Here is a 24,295-nt window from a genome sequence, read left to right on the forward strand (position 1 = left end):
AGACTGATTGGCTATTGCACATGGCCAGTATGCCTGAGAGGACCAGAGAGCTCTGGACAGTGAGAAATGGAAGATGAAAAGACATAGGCGGGATGGTGTCAGCTTGCGGAGTACCATGGAATGTTGTTTAGATGAATCTGAGCTTCTTTCCATAGTTCACAGTTAGCTACTGAAGTGACACTCTGACCGTTGTGTTTTTAAAATGTAGATGAGCAACTGGTGCATACATGAATCAGAGGAAGGGCTTTCGGATCAAGGCAGCTGTAATGATGAACTGTGGGGGAAACATCGGGAAGACTGATGTTGAGAAGACAAAATCTCTAGGACTTCATGATGGGTTGGTCAAAAGAGATAAAGGAAAGACTCGAAGATGACTCCAAAGTTTTGTCCTCAAATCCTGAAGAAGAGCACTTGCATCAACAGAAATAAAATACCACAGAAAAGATAGGCCTCATTTCCAACAACAGGAAGAAAGGACCTACCTGGTGCTTACGATATCATCAGGCATTCCACTACTTTTTTTTTTTTTTAAGAATTATTTTATTTATTCATTCATTTTATTATAATTTGACCAGAGCGAGACACACAGAGAGCAAGAGAGAGAGAGAGAGAGGGAAACTGAGAAAGCAAGTCAACAGGTCCGGGACTCGAACCATGGTTGGCCATGTGGGAGTGTCCAGTGCCCTAACCACCATGCCACCTGCTGGTCCCCAGTCTTCCACTACTTTTACATGCACTTCTAACCTTCATAAGGATCCTGCCACCAAATACTACTTTTGGACCCTGAAGCTTAGAAAGGCTAAGCTACTGCTCAAACTCAGTCAGTAAATGAACCTGGGAGGTGAGAATCAAGAGAGGCAGACCGTGCTCTTAATTACTCCTCCCTACTACCTCTTAATCATTAGAATTATTAGAATTGTGAGGGAGGTCTCATGTTATTTAAAACAAAGTAATAGAAACGATAATAGGAACACTCAGGGTATGTCAGCATATGCCAGGACTTCAGCATGGCTCAGTTGAATCAACCTTAGAAGACAAATTTATCCTCACTTACACTGGAGGAAAATGAAGTTTATGGAGGTTAAATAGTTCATTCTGGATCACATGTCTGCAATAACAAGCACAATAATAATAATAATAATATCATCTAACATTAACTGACGGCCTTATTATGTGCCAGCTGTTGCCCTAAGCATTTCACATGGATTATCTTGGACAGTTTTCGTAAGAACTTTGGGAGGTAGATATGGTGATTATCCCAATTTTACAGCTGAAGAAATTAGACAGTTAGTGCTAAACAACGTGACTGGTGCCACACAAACAGGACATTTCAGGCCCAGAGTTCAAGCCCAGGCTTTTGGCTCTACAACCTGGACAAGGTGCAAAAGCTGAAATCAGAAGTCTTCCTTCCAGAAGAAAGGGAAAGAAGCAGACACGTACGTAAACAGATTGATAAGAGAAAGGGAAGAAAATGCCTAGAGACTGCGTGTCCGTGAGATTGGATCTAATCTGGAAGACAGGGCGTAAAGACAGAAGAGACAGGCGCTCAGCAGCAGGGGCACATCAATCTTGCAGCACTTCATGGCCTTTAATGGGCCTTGCACTCTCAGGCTCTGAAGGCAGGTGCGCACTGTCCCCTCCACCTTAGTTGCCCTGGCACCTGGTCCATGCTAGGGCACAGTCTCCTCAGGCTGTGAGCTCCTGGGCTCTAGACTTGGGGTGGGGGGGGCCCAGAACTAAACTGCTTTCTGGGGGAGATTAAAAGGAAAGAATGTTCTTTAGCTGGTTGATATTTTATCACTCAAACTGACCTGTGCTTTCTCTTTAAACCAAAAGAGGGAATTCAGAATAAACAACCCCCTAAGAAACGAAGATGCTCTCTAACAAAAGGAGATATTGGAAAAGGGTCTGTTTAAGGGTACCCATTTTGTATTCTACATAAAGAATTTCTTCCAGATCCTTACTGAGTCTATTTCCAGGAAAGATTTTTTTTTTTTTTGGAGAGATTTTCACTGTAGGGCGCGTGCGCTCGCCAGACAGACAGAGCGAGACATAGAGACAGAAAGCGAGAAATCGCCCCCCAGGGGGGATGGTCACGCCACAATCCCTTCTCCATTCTCCTCTCGGGATCTTAGGCATGCACGCACACGTGCCCGGCGTGAGTTCTAAGCCACCGGGTCCGGGACACGAACCGCGGTCGACTACGTGGGAGTCCAGCGACATAGCCATTACGCTAAGTGCTGGCTCCCTAAGAATATATTTTTTGAAAGGTTTTTGCCATAGGGCATGTGCACTCGCCAAACAGACAGAGAGAGACAGACAGATAGAAAGCGAGAAATCACCCCCCAGGGGGGATGGTCACGCCACAATCCCTTCTCCATTCTCCTCTCGGGATCTTAGGCATGCACGCACACGTGCCCAGCATGAGTTTTAAGCCACCAGGTCTGGGATGGGAACCGCGGTCGACTACGTGGGAGTCCAGCGACATAGCCATTACGCTAACTGCTGGTCCCATCTTAACATATATTTACAGGTTTATATACCAGTGAGACGGGTTGCATTATTATTCCCATTTTCAGATAGGAAAACTGAAGCACAGAGTGGTCCAGAGATGGGTGCCAGTGGATGAATTTAAACAGATAGAGTCGGCTTCCCTAGACCACACCCCAGCCATTCAATATCTTGCTACTTTATGCTAAAAATGTATCAACATTTCTAACATACTTCATCTAATTTCACTTTCCACATTGTGAGGACAGGTATTATTATTATTGATGCATCTAAGATAGAAGTGAGGCTCAGAGAGGTTAATATACAGCTTAGAAATCACACAGCCCGTGACTGGCAGAGCCAAGTATTAGAACTAGATCTTCTACCCAGAGGTCTTATTTTTGATTTCCTGCCCTGCTACTAAATATCTCTTTTTACAATGTTACCATTTCCAGTTGATCACATACCTCTAGTCATCTCTCCCATCGCCCATTCTCTGCCTAACTCAGCTCACTATCACTTTGTTCTACTTGTAATTTATGGACTATTGGCTAAGGGTCACCCTTACCAAAATGAACTATTGTCTTCCAAAGAGTGTCTCGTCTGACCTAGAAATAGTGTACCTTCTTTTTCATCCTGCTGATTAAGGGGGTATGGGCAGCTGCCCAGTCACCAAATGTGACTACTTCTCCTCGTCCTGTTCCCATCCCTGAGAGAGAAGACTCCGAGACAGTCTGCCCAGAGACCATACTGCCCCGGAAGCAGTGCCTTTTCTGCTGATGTTCTTGAAGGGCTATCTTATCCCAACTGCGCTCTCCTAGCTTCGTATCCTGGGTCTCCTACAGTTCTAAAGGGCCCTCCCAAGGGCTGAGGCCAATTTCAAGAGATTTTTGTCTGATCAGCAGGTAGCATAATGGCTATGTCACTGGACTCCCATGTAATTGACCATGGTTTGAGTCCCGGACCAGGCAGCTTAAACTCACGTCAGGCGTGTTGTGTGCGTGCCCAAGATCCTGAGAGGAGAATGGAGGAGAAGGGATTGCGGCATGGCCATCCCCCCGGGGGGTGATTTCTCGCTTTCTGTCTCTCTGTCTCTCCCTGTCTTTCTGGCAAGCACACGTGCCCTATAGCAAAAAAATAAAAATAAAAAATAAAATAAAATAAAATAAAAACCGCTCCAAAAAAAAGAAAAAGAGATTTTTGTAACCACAATTGGCTGAATTCATACTCGTAATAAAATGCCTTTTTTATGTGAATGCAGGTTTGAGATTTTCCGGGCATGTTCAGCCCCCAGTGCAGCATGGAGCTCATGCTGGCCTTCGATGAAGGTCCCAGTGAGAGGTATAGCCTTCCAGGCAGGTCTGAGAATCATTTCTTTCTATCATCAGTAGATCAGGTTTTCTCAGCCAAGGAGATTCAGATGTAAAAGCAATGGTTGTTTCCCTTAACGTGTCTTCATCACTTGACCAAATTTACCAAGCTGTGTGAGTTCCCAATGCTGGAAACTGGCCTGTTTTTTCTCCTCTCTTGGAGTGCCTTCCTGTCTGCCGAGGCCGCCGGCCTAACAGGTCAGTGCTTCATGCTGTACAGTGATGGGGAGGTGCGAGGTGTGTGTCCCCCAGTGTGTTCCCCTCCCTGACCCAGCTGGAGGTGAATGAAGCTTCTCTTCAGTCTGAATGGGAATGGTTTGTATCAATAATCAGCCTCTCCTGGGTGCCCTTGGGAGAAAAAATAGCAATAATTCACCCATTTTGGGTAAAACAGCTTAACAGACTATTTCCCAAATGTTTGATGATTCTCTCCTTGCTGGACAGGAGGGGATGCTGAAATGGCTGATTTATAGTGGCTGGCTTTACAAATGGAAATCTCCACTCAGAATGGGAAAGAATACTCACAAGTGCTCTGTAAAGAAGGGTGGTGCGGGAACCAGCAGTTAGCGTAATGGCTATGTCGCTGGACTCCCACGTAGTCGACCGCGGTTCGTGTCCCGGACCCGGTGGCTTAAAACTCACGCCGGGCGCGTGTGCGTGCGTGCCCAAGATCCCGAGAGGAGAATGGAGGAGAAGGGATTGCGGCATGACCATCCCCTCTGGGGGGTGATTTCTCCCTTTCTGTCTCTATGTCTCTCTCTGTCTGTCTGGCGAGCGCACGCGCCCTGTAGCAAAAACCTCTCCAAAAAAAAAAAAAAAAAAGAAGGGTGGTGGCTGGGTTGGCCCCGCTCCTGGGGATTAAAGGAGCTGGATCCCACATGACCACCTGTGCGTGGTTGGAATTCAAGTCCCTGTGGCTGAAAAATTAGGCCAGGCACATGCGCGTGCATGCCGCACATCTCCATGGGGAGGAGAAACGAGAAACAGAGAAGGGATTGTCATCGGCATGGCCATGTCCAACTAGGGGTTGCTTTCTCCCTCTCCCTCTCTCTGACAAGAAAATGCATCCTTTGGCAAACTGGAAAAAAATATAAATAAATAAAATGGAAAAAAATATATATAAACAAACAAAAAGAAGGGGTGAGGGCTTTAAACACCAGTGTCTGCAAGCAGCAGGTTCCAGTATCAGTTGCCTCCCTACAGTGTATATGCCTCCACACATCAGTGTTTAAGATCTTTGCATATGCTCCACGCCAGGTAGAAAACCAAAGAGAAAATGTGGCAACTCCACAGTTTCATGTCTCTGACCACAGAAAGTCTATATAGAGTCCTCTGAGGTGGAACAGTTGATAGAGAGAGGGAAGTCCCAAAGGCCGCAAGGGCTGTGGATCCTTTGATCTGGATTCAGCAATTAGATTGCCTTTCTGCAACAGCAAAGATTTGCGCTTGGGTAGCTGCAACGATTGGGTGCTTTTTCACGTAGAAGATTCACTGTGGCTCTGAGCAAAATGTCAAAGCTATTTCTCTCCTTGGGCCTAGTTCTCTGCTTTTTCGTGTTTCAATTCTGGATTCCTTTCTGCTCACTACCTCTTCACTGACATTCAAATGGTGAGGACCTCGTTCCTATAAAGTGTTACCTGGTAACAAGGTATGCCTCCATGGACATTTGCATTTTAATAGGTGATGCTTAAAGTCCAAATAATAAATAATAAGTAACATTGACAGACAGTGAAGGTATACCATGATCCAAGTACTGGTTGCCTGCCTTTCGGGATGATTTCATTAATTTACAGAAAGAGTCAAAGTAAGAGATGATCCCCAATTTACTCAGCCAGCAGCGAGGAATGGAGCTGGGCACTAAAGCTAAGAAATTCAATTCTGAAAGCCTGAGCTTGGACACCAAATACATCTACCTGGAATGAAACATCCTCTATGGAATGTCAGGCAGACATCCAAGAGTAGGAAGATATTTGGGGCCCCAGGAGCTTCCCTGGTCCACTCGCTCCCAGATCAGTTTTGGCTGTTCTGTAAATGCCATGGCAAATCTTTTTAGCAATGATAGAATCTATCGCTCTAATCAGCTGACCCAACTTACTGCAGAGCTGGAAAGGCCAAGCTATTCCCAAGGCTTCAAGGGTGTCTGTTACTGATACAGACAGCCGCTCTGCCAGTTCTTATGACACTGTAATTAAGACTATATCACTAGATTCCACCCCACCAGGCTCTCGCATCCAAGTCATTGCAACACCAAGTTCACTGTGTTATTGCATTGCTATGTTGTGAAGCAGATTGCTGAGGAGCTTATGCATTGGAGAAAAAAAAAATCATGCCTCTTAAATGAAATAGCCGAGGCAAACCATTTATATCAGAGTCATTCAAAACAGTTGCTTCTCTTTCTTTCACCTTCCATATCCTGTTCAGCACTTACCAAATGACCTAAATATCATTAACAATGAGAACAAATACTTGATTTTCCAAATAGATAAAGAAGTATGTTAATTCACTTAATATTTTTAGTCTACTGTTGAAAGTGTAATAAACACACACATACACACACACACTATTGCCTAAGAATTGTTTCCGTGTGTGAAAATGGTCGGTTTCCTGCCCCATTTCAGCAAGATCTTGTTCTAGTAACCCCTTAAAAGGTTATAGTCCATGGGAAGCTGTATAAATAGCTCATTTATATGCAACTTACTCTTTTATTTTCTTTTTCTTTGGAGAGGTTTTTGCTATAGGGCGTGTGTGCTCACCAGACAGACAGAGAGAGACAGAGAGATAGAAAGCGAGAAATCACCTCCTAGAGGGAATGGCCACGCCACAATCCCTTCTCCTCCATTCTCCTCTCGGAATCTTGGCCGCGCATGCACACGCGCCCGGCGTGAGTTTAAGCCATCAGGTCCGGGACTCGAACCATGGTCTACTACATGGGAGTCCAGCAACATAGCCATTATGCTAACTGCTGGTCCCTGCGACTTACTCTTTTACCACCCTTTTAACCTGCTGATTTTATTGGATACCACGAGACCTCCCTCAAAGGAGCCAGGCAAGGAGTGGGTGAATACAGGTATGGGCCTCAGCAGAAAGACTCCAGTGCCCATGGTTTGTCCAGGGGCAGAGTCACTCCACGACAGTCCTCCAGATTCAGGTTATATGCCTAATAGGTGTTTGAAACCAACCAGATTCTAGGTGTGAGCATTACTTTATAGGCAAAGACCCAAATTGCTTAGCCAAAATTACTTATGTGTTTGTTGGTTTATTATTTAATCTCTGCCTACTTCCAAATTGGATTTGAGACCGGTCATAATATGAGCTGTGCATATCAAGGAACCATTTGGTTAAGGGTAAACACTCAGGTTCTTGGAATAGAGGTTTTCTGCAAAATTAGGCAGCTGTTCATTGCTCTGGTTTGGCAATAAATACAACTCTGAGCTTTCTGGCAGCCAAAGCTAAAATGGAAAGGTGGTGAGTTATATAGGATTAATGCAACATTATAAAAGGAAGCCATACTTATTTATAAAAATGGCCAACTTTTTCTTTTGGCACTAAAATTTAGAGTTTATAAAATGCATTCTTGCATACAGGCATTTGAACACCATAATAAACAAGATATGTAATAATAATTTTAGGAAAGATAAATTCATTCTTTCTGTGGTCATTTCTTAGATCAACTATTAAAAAAATCTGAAAGCCTGGTATCAATAATCTTTTAACTCTATAAAATCATTTCAATATAATGATGAAATCCTTTCAGTTTTTGTGTACAGGAAAACTAATATGATGCAAAGCTAAGATCAATTAACTTTTTTTGCTTCAAAATGACGTTCATTCAAAAAAAAAAAATGGCAAGATGCCCATCCCTTGGGTTCCCTTCCCTCCTCTCTCTTGTTGCTATGTCAGCCCTCCCCAGGACTGACTGGCTGGGGCAAGGTAGCAGGACAGCCCCTCTCAGAAGAGGTCAGCAATGTTGAGGGGCCGCTCCTCAATGGAGGTGTTGTAGAAGGTCCCGATGTCTCAAAGAATCCTTTTGTCTCCTCCTCTTGTCTTCTGTTACCATATTGACAACCATGTCCTTATAGCCAAATTGTCCACCATGACCAATTCTGTGGATAGTTTTCCTTGTTGGTGGGAAGATCATTATTGATGGCTAAAGAAACCTATTGCACATTGATGCCTCTGGCCAGCAGATCAATGATGATCAATACACTACTAAAGCCTGACAGAACCCGCTCATGATTACATCGTATTCCTTTTGGTCCATATCTCCATGCATGGCAGAGATGATGAACTCTTGAGTGTGCATATTTTCAGCAAGCCAATCTATCTGCTCTTGGGGATATTGATGACCTGGGTGATGGTAAGGGTTTTATAAAGGTCACACAGTGTGTCCAGCTCCCACTCCTCTCATTCCACATTGATACAGAATTGGCAAATACCTTCCAGGGTCAACTCTTTCTTCTTGACAAAAATCTAGATAGGATCCCTCATGAAATTCTTGATCACCTCAAGCACGGGAGACATTATATTAGGTTACTGGAAAAATCATGATGTATTTTTTTTTATGCAAAAACGTGTTATGACTTTTCAAACAACCCAGTAGCTCACAGCAAAACTTTTACTATTGAGCTTTTGGAATGTATCACAGATCTGGTCCTGAAACCATGGCTTAACATCTCATCAGCATCATGCAGTACAAACATCTTGATATATTTGGGAGATAGGTATCCCCATTAAGTATATCAAATACATGGCCAGGGGTACCCACAGTGGTATGGGGAGTTTCCATCTGAAGCTTCTGCACCTCGACATCTGCACTGGTGTACCCAGTGTAGGCATGACAGGAGACACCCAAGTAATTTCCTAATGCCATGACCACCTCTGAATCTATTGAGCCTTTTTTGAGTGGGTGCAAGTACCAAAGCCTGAGCAGAATTTATATCTAATTTGATCTGCTGCAAAATCAATATGGCCAATGTGGCTGTTTTCCTAGTCCCAGTTTGGGCTTGAGCAATCACAGCATAACTCTTGATACAAGGAAGAATGGTTTACTGCTGGATGGCAGAGGGCTTCTCAAAACCTTAGGCATAAATGCTATGGAGGAGGGACTCTTAGGGCTAAGAAGTTTATGTCATCAAAGCTGGCAACAATCTTTTTTTTTTTTTAGAGAGTTTTTTCTTTTTACTATAGGGCATATGGACTTGCCAGAAAAATAGACAGACAGAAAGTGAGAAATCACATGTTAGGGGAATGGCCACACCGCAATCCCTTCTCCTCCATTCTCCTCTTGGGATTTTGGACATACACACACACTGCCCAGCGTGAGTTTTAAGCCACCAGGTCCAGAACTCAAACCATGGTGAACTACATGGGACTTAAGCAACATAACCCCTACGCCATCTGCTGGTCCCACCTGTTACTCTTGATGACGCCTTTGGGCTCCTTTCTACTGGGGCCATTATCTCTGGATCAGGAATCCTGCCTCCAACCAGATATGTAAAACTTTTTAAGAAATGCTTAATGAATGAATGTACAACAATGCATATAGCAACCTAACATGGAATAAGCCAGCAGTTCCTTAGATGACCAACAAGCATGGGACCTGGAATAGGCTCACTAACAACATAAAATGTGAGCCCTAGCGATAGTGAAAAGCACAATGCTTTCTCAGCAGAATTCCCCAAGCCCTGACATTCGAAAGTGGGACCTCCAGTAATGTCCACCAAGTGAGCAGATCTCTAGGCCTGCCACCTCTGTTTCACCCCTTCACTGGTTTCATGAATTAGGTTTTTAACATAAGATTTTACTTGAGAAAGTATTTCTTTTGCTTTAAGCAAAGCACATCTATTTTTAAATATGTTTTTCTTTTTTTTTTTTACATTCACGGTAATGCATATTCATTGCAAAAAATTTAGAAAATGTGGATTCACAGAAGGAAATAAAATTAGCATCATTTATATTCTTATTGCCTATTAATAAGTATTGTTAATATTTGGTTATGTCCATCTTATTATGTCCAATGAGAATATGGAAGCAAGATACAGATAAACCAGCAATTTATATAGTTTTCTATGGTCTTTAGCCATTTAAAGTAGTGAAAGGAAAAGATCTTGCTGTATTCAAATATACATATATTTATTTATATATGCAATTATATATATACATATATATATCTTTTTTTTTGGAGTGGTTTTTTGCTATAGGGCACATGTGCTTGCCAGAAAGAGAGACAGAGAGACAGAAAGTGAGAAATCACCCCCCAGGGGAGATGGCCACACCACAATCCCTTCTCCATTCTCCTCTTAGGATCTTGGGCATGCATGTACATGTGCCTGGCATGAGTTTAAGCCACCGGGTTTGGGACTTGAACCAAGATCAACTACATGGAAATCCCAGCGACATAGCCATTATGCCAACTACTGATCCCAGAAAACTACCTATTAATGCCCTTTTCCCTTTTTTCCCCATGGGGATGCTCATCTTTGTCACATTGCAATTTACTGGCTCTTTATTAAAGAAAAATAACAGATTGTCATATAGGCTACAAATACTCTCCACTTCATACTTACACTTTTTAAATATGTTACATTTGTTTGGTGAAGGGAAAGGGGTTGGTTTAGACATATTGATGTTTTATGTGATTGGTTTTATCTCCTCCTTAGAAAGCCCAAATATTTATGATGTGATCATTTTTTAAGAGAGATTTTTGTTGTAGGGCACATGCATTTGCTGGAGAACTAGAGAGAGAGAGTGGAAAGCGAGAAATCACCCCCTGGGGAGATGACCACACCACAGTCCCTTCTTCTCTGTTCTCCTCTCTGGATTTTAAGCATGTACATACATATACCTGGTGTGAGTTTCAAGCCACTGGGTCTGGGACTCAAACCTCAGTCGGCCATGTAGGAATCCAACAACATAATCTTTATGCTATCTGCTGGTCCCATGACGTGATAATGTTAATGATAATACTACTTTCTTTTGAAAGTTGCTGAGTTTTATATTTTTTAATTGGAATTGAACTGGAACTGGAACTTGTTTTGGTATGAGATGTGCAGTAGGGATTTGATTTTCTTCTAACACCTACCGATCTTTACCTATGAATTTGAAATGTTCATAGAAGTACGTGTATGTTCTAGGTTTTCTGCTGTTCCCCTGAACTTCTGATCTTCATTTAATTAGTATAGCTTCACGGTTCATTTTAATATCTAGTAGATCAATCTCCTACCCCTCTTCATGATCAAAAAGCTCTTTTGTTATACTCACATATTTATTATTTCAGATAAACTTGAAAATATAATTTCATTAAGCCTCAAACAGAAAATAACTTCAAGGTTATGACTGAGGGTACATTAAATTTTTAGATTAATTTGAAGAGAAGTGGTATTTTTATAACATTGAGTCTTCCCACCCAGGAATATGTTACGACTCTCCATTTATTTGAATCGCTTTATAGCCCTCAGTAAATTTTTATAGTTGTCATCACATTAGGCCTACAAATTTCTTGTTAAGTCTCTTTTTAGCTCCTTTATATTTTGAGGTACTATAATGAATGGGAACTTCTTCTGTTATAGTTTCTAGCTGGTTCTTGTTTGTTTATGCGCATCTAGATTTCACTAAACTGTTTGATTTACTCTCCGTAGAAAGAAATAGAGCCGATGTGTAGAATAGGTTTGGTGGACAGAAGTTATAATAGACTACCAGATCCATGAGGATTTCATCAGCACCAACAGAATGACTGAGCATTTTAGGCACTCAATAAATATCTTTTGAGCACAGCAATGAATGATTTTAGCTCAACAAAATGAAAAGCTTTCAAATTCTGAATAATAGGCTTGGGACCAGTGGTTGTCATAACAGCTATGTCGCTGGACTCCCACGTAGTCTCCAACCCAGTGGCTTAAACTCACACTGGGCACGTGTGCGTGCGTGCCCAAGATCCTGAGAGGAGAATGGAGGAGAAGGGATTGCGGCACGGTCATTCCCCCTGGGGGGAGATTTCTTGCTTTCTGTCTCTCTGTCTCTCCCTGTCTTTCTGGCGAGCACACGTGCCCTATAGCAAAAACCTCTCAAAAAAAAAAAAAGTAAAAATAACAGGTTTTATAAGATAGTGAGTACTTGGTGCCTAATAATATACCTATAGATTCCCCTTAGGAACTGGTCAAAATATTCCACAGCAAATTCATACCAGTAAAGGAAACATCATACATTTTATTAGTATATACTTTTTTTTTTCCAGAGAGATATTTTTTGCTGTAGGGTACATGCACTCACTGGAGAGAGAGAACGCAAGAAGTCACCGGCCGGGGAGATGGGCATGCCACAGTTCCTTCTCCTCCACTCTCCTCTTGGGATTTTTGGACACACACACAAACTCATGCACCCATCATGAGTTTAAGCCACCAGATCTGGGATTCAAACCACAGTCAAATATGTGGAAGTCCAGCAATGTAATCATCGTGGCATCTGCTGGTTCCAGTATGTACTTTTCTTAACCAATAAGTTAAAAAGATGAGCCTGTGTAGGCATGAGGGGAAGCACTCAGTCTAGAACGCGGTGGATATGTGTTAGTCAAGTCTGCCCAGTCCCACTTTTGCTTTCACTGGTAATAGTGTCTTGACGTTTCTGAGGAACTTCACCCCTCCATGGATAGTATCTTGCTAATCATGGTATCTCATCCTCCCCTGCCAAAGGGAATGAAGACATCTGATGTGGCCCAACCAGATATTCTTTCCCTGGGACGCGAATCTTTAAAAGGGAGATGAAAAGCTGTGAAACTATTGGAACCGATTTTTTCCAATAGCCACGTCCTGTAGAGACCCTCTGCGCCTGCCCCCAGATTCTTGGAACCTCTGCAGTGCCTTTTATTCCTGAGCATGATCACACTTCCTTCTAAAAAATTCCTTTCTGGTGACGGTAACTAGGGTCTCTTTTTATTGCTTGCAAACAAAGGAACCTAAATGATACAAGGAAAGGAATAATCCACGAGGCATTTCAACCAAGGAAACTGCCTAACTTGATGACAGGTCAGAAGGGAAGAGACTCAAATGAGCGCAGCCTCAAGGCTAGGCTACTCAGACCATCTCTGCCAGGTGCATACTGGGTAGACTAACAGAACACATCAAGCTTTGAAAGGCAGTTTGTACAGTGTTCATTATCCTTTTCAATTGGTCTTATCAGATTCATTATGAACACTTCAGAGTAGGGGGCTGGTTCATTACCATATCTCCCGTTTCCACTTTCAGTTCTTCCTAATTTGATGATGATCATTTGATTTATTTGGATCATCTTTGGCCACATTTGCAGCCGCCTCATCTGAGTCTCTTGGAAATTGCACCTGCAGATATTCAGTAGTCACGCAGAAGAACTTGGTTTTGTGGAAACAAGTGGCTTTTAGGCATGCAAATGAAGGTTGGCATTTCTATTACCCAGAAGTCTGAGTCTCTGCTCTTGGAAATACACATGTGCAGTGTGAGGACACTTTCATTTGGGAAGACGGAGTGGAATATAAAATGCAAGAGAGAGTCTTTCTAGGGGATGAGAGTGTGTACATCGAAATGGACTATAGGGACTCTTCCCCTGCCAGGAAAGCATAGAAAGATGAGAATATATATGGCTGTGTCTGCCCTACTTACAAAGTCAGCCACCGAGGGATATGTCTGGTGTCTGGCTCTTCAGCTGACTTGCTGAAGGATTGGAATAAGTCATCCTATTAATTGGTAGCTCCATTTCCCTCACTGCTAAGGTAAAAGGATTTCATTATTTTTGTAATGGAAGCACACTGTAAACATACAGACTGTGGCTTTTGAGTAAAAACATGACCCTGAGGTATTCTTTCCAGGTGGTACTTGGTACACATGCCTACTAATTTCGGAGCAGGTAGAATTTTCCTTGTGCCGAGGCCTATTTTCTACAGGTCATTAGGTTACTGAGCCATTATTTTAAATTGAATATTGAAAATAATTCAGCAAAAAAAAAATTTATAGCATAATCTCTAATGGACTTGAATCATGTTATAGAAGCTGCTTTTCAGTTTATAAAGATAACCACAAAGCACAGCTGGACAAGATATTTGAAAATTCATTTTTATAATCTGTTACCCAGCTGAGACTTTGGGGGTCAGGTTCTTGCCAGAGGCAAACTTTCAGGGACTGTCATTAAACACCTGAAGAGTAAGATTTCTAATGGCAACATTGACACTGTGTCTAATGATTTCCCTGCTCCCAGGCACTGTTGTAATAAAGACGGCTTCCATTTTTAGATTCCTGGGGCATATTTCACGTCCATTGGAGGCAGAGGAGGGGGAAGAGGGCAACGGCATACCTCGTTTTTTTTTTTTTTTTATACAAAAAGTTATACAGTATAGCCTATTATCTATTCAACTGATGATAATTTCCATCTAAGAAAATAAATACATAAGAATAGGAAGAAGAAATAAAAGTCTTCATTATTAAGTAATGCTGTTGGGCTTCGTAGTCTGATTCTAGAGACTAAGACTCGGAAAGTGATTTAAAATGTGGAAGGGTAGAGACGATCACTCTGATCTGCTCACCAAGGAATTAGCCAAAATGACTGAAAGCAAGATACACTCGGCACCCACGAGTGTCAGCACAACAGCCACCGTCAAATCGAACAGTCAAATCGTCTCACTCCTGTCATCCAAGTATGTTCTCCTGTTGGGCTCAAATCACGGGAGCCTAATTACATTGTCACGATAAGGAGGAACTGACTCGAGAAGCCCAGGTAATGCTGCTCTGTCAGGTCAGTTCTTGAAAGGTCTTTATAGAATAAGGGAAAAAGAGGAGCTGAGGCAAGTTTTTTTTTTTTTTTTTCTTTACAATAGACAAGGAGAAAAGATTTCTAAATGAAATGACTGTTACTGGACTTGCTGAGAGGTCACTTGATCTGAGTAAGGACGTTGGCTCCTTACTTCCCATCTCCATCATCTCTCAGCTTGGCAAAAAATGAGTCTGAAACTCCTAAGAAGGCTTTTAGCTCAGAGGTGAACGTGTTCCATTTGGCTTGCCTCTGATGCATTGCATGACTAGATGGAAAATACATTTGTGGAGCTCAGTAAATAAAACAAATCACCAGGAGGGAACTCAGTTTGAATTGTTTCCCAAAACACATCTGGCCGGTTTCAGCTTCTAAGTACATGTCATTAGCCAACATCTCTAAGCTTAAAACTGAAGCGCTCTTGCTTTCATATTGACAGGACTATGTGAGTCCCACTTGGCCGATAAATAAGGTTCAGGGAGCTTTTTCCAAGCCCCAAAATAAAACTTTCAGGTTCAAAATACTAGGCATTCAAGCTACAGAAATAGCACCCAAAATTCTCCAGGGGCTTAGCTAATGAGCACACCAAACCAAGAGCAAACACGCAATGGTGCCGTCTCAATAGGTGTAGAGTCATCTCTTCCCTTAACCACGCATTAGCTCACACCTGCACTTTCTTGATCCAAATAGCTCTTCATTTCAATATTTAAACAACCTTCCCTTGGGAACCAGCAGTTAGCGTAATGGCTATGTCGCTGGACTCCCACGTAGTCGACCACGGTTCGCATCCCGGACCCAGTGGCTTAAAACTCACACCGGGCACTAGTGCATGCGTGCCCAAGATCCCAAGAGGAGAATGGAGGAGAAGGGATTGTGGAGGGTGATTTCTCGCTTTCTGTCTCTCTCTGTCTGTCTGGCGAGCGCATGTGCCCTATAGCGAAAACCTCTCCAAAAAAAAAAAACCTTCCCGTGTAACTGCAGTAGTGGCCAATGTTCCCCCACTTTCTTCACTGTAAATGTTTTCAGTAATTACTTAACAGCTCATGGTACAAAGAGGTATAAGAAAAAGTTAAGCAACAAGCAGTTCAACAGTTCTTAGAAACTCATATTCTGCACAGGCATGTAGAAAATTGCCAAGAGTTTGGCAATATGTCGCTGGACTCCCACGTAGTCGACCACGGTTCGCATCCCGGACCCAGTGGCTTAAAACTCACACCGGGCACTAGTGCATGCGTGCCCAAGATCCCAAGAGGAGAATGGAGGAGAAGGGATTGTGGAGGGTGATTTCTCGCTTTCTGTCTCTCTCTGTCTGTCTGGCGAGCGCATGTGCCCTATAGCGAAAACCTCTCCAAAAAAAAAAAAACCTTCCCGTGTAACTGCAGTAGTGGCCAATGTTCCCCCACTTTCTTCACTGTAAATGTTTTCAGTAATTACTTAACAGCTCATGGTACAAAGAGGTATAAGAAAAAGTTAAGCAACAAGCAGTTCAACAGTTCTTAGAAACTCATATTCTGCACAGGCATGTAGAAAATTGCCAAGAGTTTGGCAAAAATAACGAATATATAGAAAGAGAAAAAGGAGTGAAAATGTCTAGACCTCTGTGTTAACTGGATCCACAGTACATTTCACCAAAAATCGGGAATGCAAATGAATGAATAAGCAATAGAAAAGGAGACAAAAATAATTCATTTATCCAAGGACCTACAAGATGGTACACAAGTTTGAAATATGGACTAGTATTAGTGGGCAATTGAACTTGGACTTCTGGAGTGAGGCTGATGATTAGAGATTTAGGTGACTTTGGTGTAAATGTAATAGTTGACTCCAAGGAAATTAAAACTGAAAGAGATGAGGGCAAGAGAGAAAAGCTCGATGAACACCAACACTGGAGGTGACATGCCAGAGATCTAAACAAGAAGGATTTTCCATCTCCAGATCTTGTTCATTTGCATAACTAATCACTACAACATCAGGAAGAATTTGCATAGGGTTTTTGTTTTGTTTTAAATGGAAATTTGTAACTCATGCAACACAGACCTGAAGTAACACTTCCATGCATCAGTTCTCTGCTTTGAAGAAGGCAGAGATAAGACCATAGATTCATGCTGTTTTCTATATTGATGTTCTTATAGTCAACAGACTCATGATTAATCCGCCAACTCTGGTGTTGCCAGATATAGTGAACTAGACAGTAATAGTATTCTTTAAAAACTTGGATTCTTTCACATATTCCCTAAAGGAGTTTTCCATTTTGTTAAATCTTTGACTTCTCAGTTCCAAGGTTCACTTTCAGTGGTGGTAGGAGACCTGTCAGAAACGTCTTCTTTTACTAGATCAAAAATAAATAAAAGTGTGGCATGGAAAAATAACCCATCAACCTTAAAACCCCTCAGAGTACTGCCTGAGAGCAAGATGCATTTTTTTCTTTCTTACTCTTTCTGTCTTCTGATGATATAATCAATATTTCCTGTCCAAAAATGCAATATTCTCCCGTCTTAGAAACCCCTCAAGTCTGCATTTAATGTCAAGGAAAATTACGTTTCATGTGACAGACCTTTATTTTTCTGCTTCCATATCTGAAGGCTTCATCGGCTGTTAATGAGAAAGGCACCATGGAATAATGTTATCAGTGGCAAAAACTGGAGGTGACAACAGTCTTGAATAAGAAAATTTAAATATTAGAAGAAAATGGATTCTGCCACTAATAAATTCATATAAACATCTGTTTCTACATGAGGATCAAAAACTAGCTTCCCTGTGTTCTCTTATCAAAGCACATAAACATTTCTTGAAATAGAAATTGTTATTCCTTTGATAAACCTGCATTTGAGCCCCTAATTATCTTCCAGGCATGGTTAGAGGTTGAGGACAATATGGTGGACCCAGCCCTGGAGGAAATCTAGGTTGAGGTGGAGATGCTGGATTATCTATGACAGAGTCAACATGAAACTATAAGTCTCCGTGTAATTATCCAGTTTCATATATGCAGACCTTGAAGCAATATACAAATTGAACTATTTCTATCACAGACATTTAAAATGGGAAAGTGCAGAAACCAGCAATTAGTGTAATGGCTATGTCGCTGGACTCTCATGTAGTCAACTGCAGTTCGAGTCCCAGACCTGGTGGCTTAAACTCACACTGGACGCATGTGTGTGTGTGTCCAAGATCCCGAGAGGAGAATGGAATAGTAGGGATTGTGGCTTGGCCATCCCCCCTGGGGGGTGATTTCTCGCTTTCTGTCTGTCTGTCTCTCTCTGTCTTTCTGGCGAGCGCACGCACCCTATAGTGAAAACCTCTCCAAAAAAAAAAGATACACCATGATTCAATGTAAAAATACTAATACTACCAAATAAAATTTTTAAAAAAGAATCTGAGATCATAGATTTTTAAGAGAGATGTCTAAGGCTGCACAGAACAATACCATGACTAACATAAGCAGGCATGGGTATGTAAAAGCACGAAGACAGTTAAAATGTACATGCCAAGAGACCAGCAGATCGCGGAATGGTTATGTCGTTGGACTCCTACATAGTGGGTCACAGTTCAAGTCCTGGACCCTCAGCTTAAACCTCACACCGAGCACGTGTGTATGTGTCCCCAAAATCCCAAGAGGAGAATGGATGAGAAGGGATTGTGGTGTGGCCATCCCCTCTGGAGGATGATTTCTTGTTTTCTGGCTCTCTGTCTCTACAGCGAGTGCAAGCACCCTACAGCAAAAATATCTCTAGGAAAAAAAAAAAAAACAGGACACTGTCAACTTGGGACCTTTTTCTATGGTAAAGAATGATATGGTAATAGATATCTTCGAATGGGACATGTTCAAAATGTGTTTTGACTTATAAAAATCATACTAATTACAATCATTTGTGTGATTTTAATTACTAAGCTATAAAGTTTTGATTATGTATGCTAATACTAATGGTCAAATCAACTTTGTTGTTTTATTTTAATTATCCCACCAGCCTCTGGTCATCTAGGTAAACCCTCATCATTTGCTGATTATGTGATCTATAAACATATACACAATACTTGAGAATATTTAGCAAGAAGATCCGCTGTTAGTGTTCTACTGGAGGCAAGGAGATGAAGGCCAAAGGAGTGACTAGAGAAAATACCCTCAAGTGACAAGCCCAGCCAGCTCAGATATATAATCTTCTTCATCAAATCTCAGACTCTTTCCCTGGGATATTAGAAATGATGTTTTTAATATGGCTTAAGACTACCTTAAAACATTCATGGGTGATCTAAATCCAGGCAGAAAAGCACAAGGATTCTCTGGAATACTAAGTCTGAGCTCTACTATTTTCAAAGTGACCTTGCAGAAATTACGTTAGTGTGCTACTTATTTAATGGGGATAGGAATATTCACTTACTTATTCAACAAATACTCACAGAGTTCCTACCAGATGCCCAGTACTGGTGCAAGGGCCAGGGACTGGAATCTCTGCCCTCAATGAGCCTTGCATCATAGTGCAGAAAATAAACACGTAAAAATGTAGACTGTCTCATGGCGGTACATAATATGGGGGGAAAGCAGGATAGGTGAGTAGGGAATGCTGAGAGGGGATTATTTTTACAGAGTGGTAGAGGACACCTATCTGATAATATAAGATTTGAACAGACTTCTTAAGAAAGGAGTGAACCATGTGGATATTGGGAGAAGGACTTCCCAAACAGTGGGACATGCCTAGTGAGGACAAGGGGATAGTATGAAAGGCGAGGTCAGAGAATTGTGGGGAGGTAAGATGTGAGGCCAGATTCCATTCCATAGGGTCTTTTAAGCCAGAGGAATCCATTATGAAGTTTTTAGTAGAGGAATGGCATGATCTGAATTAAAAAAAAAAAAAAAGAAAATTTAGAGAGATTTTTGCTGTAGGACCTGTGCACTCAACCAAGACACAGAAAGTAAGAAATCATCTCCACCCCCACCCCAGGAGGATGGCCACACTGCAATCCTTTCCCTCCTCTCTCCTCTCAGGATTTTGGGCACACACACACAAGTGCCTGGTGTGAGTTTCAAGCTTCTGGGTCTGAGACTCAAACAGTGGTCGGCCATGTGGGAATCCAGCGCTTTAACCTCTGCACACCTGCTGGCCCCAACTTGAATTATTTTTAAAGAATCACTATTCCTGAATAAACAGATTGCGAGGGGCCAACGGGGGAGGCAGGGAAGCTAGTGAGAAACCTATTACTATAGTCCAAGCCAAATATGGTGGCTTAGGAAAGGATATTAGGAGTGGGGGTGTTGAGAAGTGGTTGGGCTCTGTAAGTTTTGAAGGACAAAATGACAAAATTGCTGATATGTAAAAAAGAAAGGGAGGTCAGCCTGTGACATGATGGTTAAGGTGGCTGGATTATACATGGCTGATTGCACAGTTTGAGTCCTGGACCCAGCAGCCTGAAAAGCACACTAGATGTGTGTGTGAGTCCTGAAATCCTGAGAGAAGAATAGAGAAGGGAGTACAGGTGCTTTCTCTCTCTCTCTCTCTCTCTCTCTCTCTCTCTCTCTCTCTCTCCATGTGCCCTGTAGCAAATAGAAAATATAAAGAATGAATACATTTTAAAAAAGAAAGGAAGGATGGTCTCAAAAATTTGACCCGATCAGCAGAAAAATAGAATTGCTTCTATGAAGAAGAGAAAAACAGTAGGAAAGAATGGTTGATTGTGGTATACCTGCTGTGAGATAATAAACCAATGCAATAAATGAAAAGATATAAATGAAACATCATTCTTGGCCCATTGTACATGTCTCCTCTTTTCAGGATTTTAGGCACACAGATACACCCAGCTTGTTTTTCTTTTTCTTTCTTTCTTTATGTTTTAGAGGGTTCTGCTTTAGGGTGTATGTGCTTGCTGGAGAGAGACAGACACAGTGAGAGGGAAAATGTGAAATCATCCCCCAGGGTGGATGGCCACACCACAATCCCTTCTCTTCCATTCTTCTGGGATCTTGGGCACGCATGCACATGCACCTGGCATAAGTTTGAAGCTACCAGGTCCAGGACTTGAACTGTGCTTGGCTGTGTGGGAATTTAGCAATGTAACCTCTGCACTATCTGTTGGTCCCACACCCACCTTGTTTTCCAAGCCACAGGGTCCAGGACTCGAATTGCATGGTCAACCATGTGGGATCTAGCCACTTTAACCACCACTGACAGACTGGCCTGTCCCAACAATCTTAATCCCTTTCCTATCCTTTATAGCACTTCTTTGTTACCGATTCTTATTCTCACAATGAATTTAGTCACTACTTACACACATCTGCCCTTTCATTCACTGTTTCTCCACAGATTGATGCAGTCAAGTAGTTCCACAACCGCAGGAAGGTCAGCTACAGCTCACCCAGAAAAGCTCCAACAGATTATGGACTGGACAGACAGAAATGAATCAAATTTTTAAATAAATAAAAACAGTCAATACCAAAACAATTGTGATGGCAATCTTAGTGTCTCAAAGTACTTAAAATGCTTGGGACTGGCAGGTGGCATGGTGATGAAAGTGCTGGACTCCCACATGGCCGACCGCAGTTCAAGTCCTGGACCTGGTGGCTTCCTTTCTCACTTTCCCTCTCTTTCTTTCTCCGTCTCTCTCTGATCAAACTGGAAAATCATAATAATAAATAAAGTTAAATAAAATAATAGTTTAAAAACAAAAAAAAAGATACTTAGAATGCTTTAGCACTCTAAAAGTTTTTCTGGTATTTATTGTTTTTATAAGAGAAATTTTGTGAAGATTAAAATATCATATTTCATAGGTATTTTTCCCCTAGAATTTCTGTAAGATGCTAAACAAACTGAATATTTACAAAAGATCTGTAGGTACTATGACTGATATTTCTTAGAAGAAATTCCATTTCTTTATATTCTTTTGTCTAAAGTGTTGAAGCACAATGTTCAAAGGAAATAAGTAATGGAAATACCTATGTACTTATGTGACTATGCCTTAGAAATATTTTATCCAACATCAACCTAAACAATAACCGACATGTAAATAGATGTACACAGTCTACACATAGAAAAAGAAGCTCAGTCTGCTAAAATTCTTTATTGTAGATTCATTTGAAATGTCAGTATTCTGTTCACATATCTCCGTTCTCTTAAGAATCATCAGCATTTAATTTATGAGTGTTTTTAGTTGGGAAGAGTCTGCTGCTTAAAATTCATTTCAATCCCCTTGGCCTAGTTGAGGAATACTTATATCTTGTGTTTTTTTCCTAAGCCCTCCTCCATGTCCAATTTCCCATAATTAATTTAATTCTTAATTCTAAATAGAGTGCTGTTCCCACCACTTCCCCACACCCCAGCCCCAGGGCAATAACACAGAGAATAGCAGAGCCCAGGGAGAAACAGCGTGTTTGTCCCACGGTTGCCATTGTTTCCTCCCCAGGGAGAATCCAGTCGATGATTGACTTTCTGTGGCCTTAAGAACTGGGCATCGTGTGGTTTAAGACTAAACTCTGTAGTAGGCCATGGAGCAGCTGAGGGTCATGGCTGGAAGGTTACACAGAACAACAGACAGGTTTACTTTCAAGGAGTGAAAATGCCTCTGTGGGGACTTTATATTATTCAGTAGCAGAAAGACAGAGCACCCATCTTTGCCAAGAAGACATAGGAGCTAATAAGGACTCCTCTCTGTAGCTTGGCAAATGGGAACATTAGCACAGCAATAAAACCCTTGAAAATGCCCTAGGTTTGTGACTTTGTGACTCATGGCTATTAATACTAACATATAGTTTGATGGGAATTTTTTTTTTTTTTTTTTTTGCCATAGGGTGAATGCACTTGCCTGAAAGAGACAGAGGGAGAGGCAAAGTGAAAAATTACCTTTAGAGGGATGGCCATGCCACCATCCCTATTCCTCAGTTCTCCTCTTGAAATTTTGAGCACACATGCACAAGTGCATGTCATGTTTTTCAGGCCACCAGGTCTGGGACTTGAACCAAGGTCAGCCATGTGGGATCCAGTGCCTTAACCACCACATCACCTGCTGGCCCATGACAGGAACCTCTTTAGACTCCCCAAGGTACAATGGAAAGAAAGCAAATGTGTTCAAGCAAATATGTCAGCATTTAGCATAAAGTGCAGCAAAGCAGTTGGTGCTGACTGCAAGACGCTGAGTCGACTATACTGCCTTTTGTTCATATGTTTCCGAACTTCCTGGGACCAACAGATAACATAATGGTTACATTGCTGGACTCCCACATAGGCAACCATGGTTCAAGTCTCGGCCTTATGGCGAGCACATGTGCGTGCGAGTGTGCATGCATATCCAAAATCCCAAGAGGAGGATAGAGGAGAGGAGACTGTGGCATGGCTATCCCTCCTGGGGGGGGGGGGGGGGGGTTTCTCCCTTTTTGGGGGGGGGAGTTGATTCCTCGCTTTCTGTCTCTTCAGCAAGCATACACACCCTATAGCAAAAATCTCTCTAAAAAAATAAATAAATAAAAATAAACAAGTGTAGCTGTCCTAGTTCATGACCAGGAATCATTTATTTCCAGGAAGAATCTGCTTCGGAATACTTTTCTTTAGTTTGCTTCTGCAAAACCCATGTCTAGAGGAAGTGGGAAGATTTGCTCAGGTTTCCTTATCACGGTAATTATTAGCAGTCTTAACTCTACGGGCACCAAGTTCATTTTCCAGCTGGGATAGCTCTACCTTTTTACTTAGGCTGGAAAGAAAATTGGTTTTGACTGATCTTTTATTATTATTATTATTTCAGGGATAGTCGCTGTTCTCTTCTGTGGAGTCACACAGGCGCATTATACCTACAACAATCTGTCGTCAGAGTCCAAAATGAGGACAAAACAGGTAAAAGAAAACACTCACTCCAGGCTTTGTCTTTTTTCTCAGTGTAATGGTTATTTGCAATTCTGGCAAAGCACTTGGAAAGAATTTCATTAGTAAAGGAAGAAAGTAAGCTTAAGGCTTCATTACGGATTGGATATTTATAGATTTTTTTTTCCCCCTCCAGGATAACCATTAACAATTCTCTTGGTAAGCAAAAATATAGTTATAATAGTTTCTCCCTCCTGAGAGATGTGGAACATCGACTGTCAGTCTCAAAGATGAAAGGCTTCCAGTTGGTAATAATTCACAGTCACTTACATCTAAAAGCATTATAAAGCATGTGAGATTGTGTAGTTATATACAGAGAAGGAAATGAAGAAGAAGAAGAAAGTGATGTTTGGTCTTTAATTGGGTGCTTTTGCATCTAAGCAAACCCCACTGCCAGTCGTCACACAAGCAAAATGTATCTCCCTTATGCCAAGCACACATCTGTTGAATATTTGCGTATGAATATTTGCGTAAGAACATCCATTCTTTCCACAAACATTTGTTCCACAGCTACTCTGTGCCAAACACTGTGCTAAGTACTAGGAATGGAGGAATATGGTCCTGCCATCAAGAGCTTCATTACCAAGTCTATTGATGAGGACAAAGAGTTGTAACACGTAATTATCCACAGTGTAATAAGTACTGTTAGAGAAATGTCTGTACAGGATGTTTGGAGAGCACTCAGTAGGGCATTCTCCTACAGTTAGGCTTGAGAAAGTGATAAAAAAAATTCCAAAGATGAGCCTGATCTAGTGCTTGAATGCAAATGGAAGTTAGCTAGGTAAAGATTTGGGGTCCCCTGGGGGATGGAAAGTAGCAAGGAAGAGC

At 41.8% G+C, this 24,295-nt stretch overlaps 1 protein-coding gene and 1 pseudogene across 3 annotated transcripts in view; one reads left to right on the plus strand and one right to left on the minus strand.

Annotated features, from left to right (window-relative positions):
* Positions 1-24,295, plus strand: part of SLC9A9 (solute carrier family 9 member A9) — a 720,836-nt gene that overhangs the window by 351,848 nt on the left and 344,693 nt on the right. For all 3 annotated transcript variants that reach the window (XM_027765886.1, XM_014593185.2, XM_006162296.3), the window contains exons 8-9: positions 3,953-4,058; positions 23,352-23,440. In XM_027765886.1, coding sequence (XP_027621687.1) covers positions 3,953-4,058; positions 23,352-23,440 — 195 coding nt within the window. The remainder of the gene's footprint in view (positions 1-3,952; positions 4,059-23,351; positions 23,441-24,295) is intronic.
* LOC102488630 (eukaryotic initiation factor 4A-I-like) lies at positions 7,809-14,891 on the minus strand (annotated as a pseudogene).

Source organism: Tupaia chinensis, unplaced genomic scaffold (assembly GCF_000334495.1).
Source record: "Tupaia chinensis unplaced genomic scaffold, TupChi_1.0 Scaffold139833_1, whole genome shotgun sequence".
NCBI classification, from domain to species: Eukaryota; Metazoa; Chordata; class Mammalia; order Scandentia; family Tupaiidae; genus Tupaia; species Tupaia belangeri.